The sequence below is a fragment of the Cephus cinctus genome, unplaced genomic scaffold, assembly GCF_000341935.2.
Source record: "Cephus cinctus unplaced genomic scaffold, Ccin1 Ccin1_scaffold0169, whole genome shotgun sequence".
Lineage (NCBI taxonomy): Eukaryota > Metazoa > Arthropoda > Insecta > Hymenoptera > Cephidae > Cephus > Cephus cinctus.
The window spans coordinates 252876-258773 of record NW_014332893.1 but is presented as its reverse complement, the minus strand read 5'-3'; the positions used below and the strand labels follow the sequence as shown (position 1 = coordinate 258773).

The following is a 5898-nucleotide window of genomic DNA, read 5'->3' as shown; positions in this document are numbered from 1 at the left end:
GGGGAGGGCTCTGGGGGTACCGTGTGAAATTACGCAATTGGTCTGCGCTTCGGGAACCTTGCAGTTCCGCAGAGCTATTTGCCAATGGCTAATTACACTGGACCCCCCAACGTAACGAAATGGCGACTGATAAAATTCGCTATAAAACCGAATATCATTCTCCGTAGATATGACTTTTTTTTTTTTTTTTTCTACCCCGTACTATCCCTACCTACTACCTACCCCTCCGTTACCCCCTCTCTACTCTCCCACGTTTCCCCTCGATTCGCATTTCCCGCTACTTGCTCAAGTGAATCCCTTTACGAAATTCAAAAGCCAATATAACGAATCTCGGGGTGCGCAGCCCTTACTTGACAACCCGTCCTACACTCTCTTCGTAGCATAACACTATACCGATATCAAATTTGTAGCTGAGACATCGAATCACGGCTTGATATCCAATTACAGGAAAGTGGGTATTATCACATACGCCTTACGTGCTATAGTCCCTCCGTGATAACTCCGCGACGATCTTGTCTTTCAAATGCTCTACTTTTCGCCCTCTCTCTCTCTCTCTCTCTCTCTTGTTCCAACTTCCCCGCCATTCTAACAGACCTCTTATCGCACCCCTACCGTCTATCCTATATGTATACATAGATATTCTCCTTATCAATACTACTTTCTTATCAATGCTGAACCGGAGGACTCGCACGAAATTCAGACTCACGAGACTCAATTCGCACTACTGGTAAACGTATATAATGTCGCAGAACGTATCAACCGGAAGTCCACCATACTACATATACGTATACTCGTTTACGCGTGTAATTTACCATATCAACGTATTACTCCGTTACTATAGTCCGACGGGGTAGCTGTTCGTGTCGAGCAGCTACGTTCATATATATATATATATATATATACACATCAACATGGCGTAATGGACCGATGTTAATTGTAGATACAGGGCTAGCTGCTTCTTCTATTCTCTTCTCTCTCTTTCCCTCTTTACCTTTCTCCTACCGTACCTTCCTCATGCACCACGTGACCGAGTATGATCCCACTATCTCCCTCTCTCTCTCTCTCTCTCTCTCTCATACAGTTCGCTCTTCGGTCACCCGTGAGAACAGGCTTTATCGCGATCCACTTATTTCCTCGATAACGCCGCCATAACGAATCGTTTTACGGAAACGGCTTGGTTGTCCAACGAGCAAGGAATTTACGATGGACCGTCTCTACGTGTAATATACACTCCCTACCCCACCGCCCTCCACCCTATCGTAATATTTATTCCCATATGCACCTTTGCATATGAGTTCACGTACGCTCTTGTATTTCACGAAGATTACGCTCGTGCACTTACTTCCTCTTTGTCAGTGATAACGGCTCGTTATTAGCAAGTTTATCCTTCGGCCAGGTGTAACGTAGTTCTTTTATACGGTCCAAAGCCCCTTGCTGGGCATAGTGACGTCATCGCGAATCTTTTAGGGTCGTCGTTCGTCGCGGGTTAAAGGGCTGGAAATTGGACTTTGGGGATTTTTAAGTTATCCTACGTTCGTTTGGTTATCCTGGTCGACTGGACTCTTGGTGTTTGTCGGGGATGATCCTTTTCGCGAGGCCCTGGGGAATTATGGGTTTGGCGTCGGGTTATCGATTTCGGGGTTCGGCCCTGGTTTTCTTGAACGTGAATGGAGCGAACGGCACGAAGCTGATGCGCGCACGTGTTCATGTGTGGCATGTGTGGATATATGGATTATACGGGGAAGTTTAGTCGAAGATGTTAATCAGGCTGTTAATGGGGCTGGAAGAGGGCAGGGGGGGTGATACCGATAATTAACAATGACTCTGGGCTATAATTCACGGGTTTGCTATGGCGTGAGTGCATATGTGATTTTTTAATTATATACTCATACTGGTATGTTGCATCAGTGCGCGGAGGTTATCTGGCTTTGGTAACGCTGAATGAGATTGGACAGTTAATCGGAAGGAAGGATGATCGCGGAGACCATAGTTTTGGATGCGTGAAAGGCGGCGTGTTTATGAGAGAGAGTGAGAGGGGGTGTAGGAGGAGATTGAGGGGAGGGAGTCTGGATGCACGACGCCATTTGCAAGAATGACGCTGGTGCCGTCCGATGACGTCAGAGCCGGTACCTATGGCGAACGGTTGGCAATACGAGAAACCGAGGAGCCCCGGATGGCTTTGCCGTCTTACGGCTCGAAGTGGCACAGAGAAATTCTTGGAAGATCTTTTAAAGAGAGGAAAACAATAAAAGACAATGCTTTCGTTCGATTCTTTGTTATAGGACTGTGGTGTTGTTTGCTTTCCTTTTTTGTGGCGACGCTCTTCTTCCAGAAATTTCTATTGTCTTGATATTTTTTTTTTATTTACTCTTTTTTTTTTGGGTCTGGTATATGACGGGGCCGGGATTACATTCAAATGGTTATTGCGTGATTGAATTTTATTTTATTTACGATACAATCATCTTTAAGGTTAGGCTGTAATGAAGTTGGTATTTTTTTTTTTCTAAGTCGCACCCGCAGCGCTCGCCTCGCGTCACGTGACGTCGCGCAGTCCGATATTGGGCTCTTCCTCTCGTTCCCTCGTTCGCCCGTTGACCCAGCCTACTCGCTCCCTCTCATTGGCGCTCGTCAGGCACGACGGGAATGTCTTTCCGAAGCCTTCGGGTCCGTTCGGCGGTGCTCGGAAAATGCTGTACTCACTGGATACTTCGAATATATCGAGAGCCAAACACGACAGATGAGACGATTGGATCGCGACACGGTCGCTCTTATGCGCTACGCTAGATCGCCAGACGTATCGTGTACACGTGGCTCTCATTTGCTTGGCCCATATACTTGGTTTTGTTTTCGTTTTTTCTTGTAAAATAAAATTATTCTCAGCCGCTCTCCGCGCAGTGCCTATCATTAACTCTGTGTGTCTTTACTTGATTTCAGAAGAGGAGTCCCTGAGAATTCATCCGCGAAGAGTGCCAGGAGAGCGCTGAATAAATGACGTAAAAATCGAGAAACGGAAGTGACGTCACGCTAACTCGCTATTTCCCCCTCCCCGACCCGGTCCGACCCTAACCTCCACTCCCCACCGCTTCGTCGCCCGCCTTGTGTGCCATTCCCTACTCCTGTCCGCCACCAACGTAAACGCCATCACCATCGCAATCTCCACCACCACTACTTCCGCCACCACCACCGCCACCACCGTCGTCATCGCCATCAGCAGCAGCAGCTCTTGCCATTCGCCTGCCAGTCATCCCACGCACCAATCGTCAATCTCCAACCAACTAGATTCTCAAAAAGCTTCGCGAGGAAACCGCCGCTCCGCCGCTACACGCTTTTACCTTCTTCACGGCCTTTATCTTTCGCCCTCGACACGTTGCCGTCGTTCTACTACCTGGACGCTACCCGAGGGACTCGACGTGGCTCGAAGGACGAATCCACGACCGGCTTAGGTTTTGGGACGCGTCAAAACACGTCTCAGCCATCCCCCCTCTAGTCCCAGCTAAATTGTCAGCCTAAGCAGCCCACAGTAGTCGACTCGTAAGGACTACAGCTTCTTTCATACTTACTCGCCACGCAAATACACCAGCGGTCTAGTAACTTCTTACGTGCACTCGCCTCTATACCTTTCACGTGGACACGCGTTGCACGGTGAAAGGGCATACAGCGCCGAACCTGTTTATATAGCTGCCACAAAGTTGTTGCGCCTCGACGAATTCGCGCTCGGCATCGAAACTTCTTCGGGGACGCTCGGCTCCGCTACTTCGGCAATCTTCGGCCCCCGCACCGTGAAAAGGAGGTTCGTCGTGGCAGGAACGGCCAGTGGTACTTCGGCAGCCGTACGCGAGGGGTCGTCTCTTCTAACGTGAATACACAAAAGTAATCGTCACGACCTTGCCGGTATAACGTAACTCTAATATATATTTTCGATAACAATCAATCGTTCGATACGATATCGCGCAATTTGCTTTTTCTTTTTTCATTGGTGACAGTAGAAATTTCGGAAAACAGAATCCTCTCGGATCTTTATTCGGTGACGCGCATTCACAGATCCTACGTATCCACGAAGATCGTCCTTGACACACAGCACTGAAGATTCACTCGCCTCGAACGTTAATATCTGACGAACTAACGATCGTTACGTCGCTTGCATCACGACCCACTGTCGCTACTGTCAATCCTGTAAATCGTTACCGGAACTACGACCGCATACGCGAAAATCCTCACGTTGACGTTACTACTGTTTACTATTTACTACTAAACTACTACCACACTATTACTTCTATTACTACTGCTAGCTACTACGACTAATAATAATATTAATAATACTAATAAAGAAAAAACAATAATAATACAATAACGATAATAACGATAGCTAAATAGTTATTACCGAATAAATCGGCATAATCCCGTGGGCAAAAGAAAAATTAACACGCAGAACACGCACCCGTACATCGATAACCAAGAGTGATAGAGGATATTTTATCGTAAAAAAAAGCGTATAGTGTTTGTGAGAATATAAGAGATAAAAGGATCTCTATATATGTATGTTATATACATATGTGAAAAATCATAAGCACGAGGTTATATATATATATATCTATAAATATATATATATAACAAGCGTGCGATAGTAACGCCTAAAACACAGTGACCACGACCTACGACACGGAAGGAGGATACAGTGATAAAGTGCAAGAGGAGACAAGGCAAAAGTGCTAAAGGAAGAGGATCAGGAGGGAAAACGAGAAATAAGGATAAACGAAGGGAGAAGGAAGGAGACCGAGAAAATAGAAAAACCCCGTGATAAACAGAGTTAATAGATATATTTTTTTTTCGCATAAGAGTTATATCGGTGAGGATATAGGCGGAGATAGTTTGAAAAAAGAAAAGAAGTCTCGCCATTTTGTGTGTGTGTGTGGTGTGTATGTGCGTGTGACAGCGAGCGACATAATAAATCGTATAAGGGACAGAACGGTGACAGTACGGTGAAACGTGGTTGTCGCGTTTTTGTAATAATAATAATAACAAGGAAGGGAAAAATATTGAACGAGAATATATATATATAGAGGGTATAGAAAAAAAGAAGGGATAAAGTTCGAAGTGTTGGCTCGTCGTCGACCTCAGTTTTAAATTCGAGTTCTGAATCTGTCCTAAGAGAGTTTATTCTCGAAGAACGGCTCGAAGATGGCTATGGTCAACATGAACAACCTCCTCAACGGAAAGGACTCCCGGTGGCTTCAGCTTGAGGTTTGCAGGGAATTTCAACGCAACAAGTGCACCAGGCCTGACACGGAGTGCAAATTCGCTCATCCCCCGGCGAACGTCGAGGTGCAGAACGGACGGGTCACCGCCTGCTACGACAGCATTAAGGTGAGTTTTTCCCTTGGTTTTACGTAACGTTCGTTAGCACGTATGCTTATTATATTGTCCGTACGATGGGTATGGGCCTTGACGTTTTTGTGGAGGGGGTATAGGAATAATAGGTTGTTAGATAGGGATAATGTACATATGGAATAGGCGTTATTGACGTGGGTAGCAATGAAGGGTAATTTCTTTTTTTTTTTTACTTGCTACGAATTCCCGACAACTGTAAGACGAATTTTCATTGGAGCGACACTCGTGGGATTTATTTTGGTCTGCCACGGTGTGACTTACAGTGGCGCCCAGTGAAGTTTTATCCGCGGATTGCTTAATCGAACGGGCGTACTCTTTTTTTGTACGAATATTATTAATCGAAGGTCGTAAATTTTACTCGGGAGGGGGCAGAAATATACGATTAAGCCGCGTTCACAGGTAGACGATATTGCCTGTCCTTTTTGTTTTTTCTTAGCTCTTGGATTCCTTGAGCGCTCGGTGGACTTACGAAGCGCAATTTTTCTCTTGGCTTCGAGTTCGACGTTTTGA

The 5898-nt window shown here is 45.9% G+C and overlaps 1 protein-coding gene across 5 annotated transcripts in view; it reads left to right on the top strand.

The window, feature by feature from the left end:
* Nucleotides 1-5898, top strand: part of LOC107264420 (protein muscleblind) — a 203103-nt gene that overhangs the window by 10234 nt on the left and 186971 nt on the right. For 3 of the 5 annotated variants that reach the window (XM_025081690.1, XM_025081691.1, XM_025081694.1), the window contains exon 2: nucleotides 2935-5364. In XM_025081690.1, the coding sequence (XP_024937458.1) occupies nucleotides 5179-5364 (186 nt within the window). In that variant the 5' untranslated portion in view covers nucleotides 2935-5178. The remainder of the gene's footprint in view (nucleotides 1-2934; nucleotides 5365-5898) is intronic. The other 2 variants (XM_025081693.1, XM_025081692.1) reach the window with 2 other exon arrangements.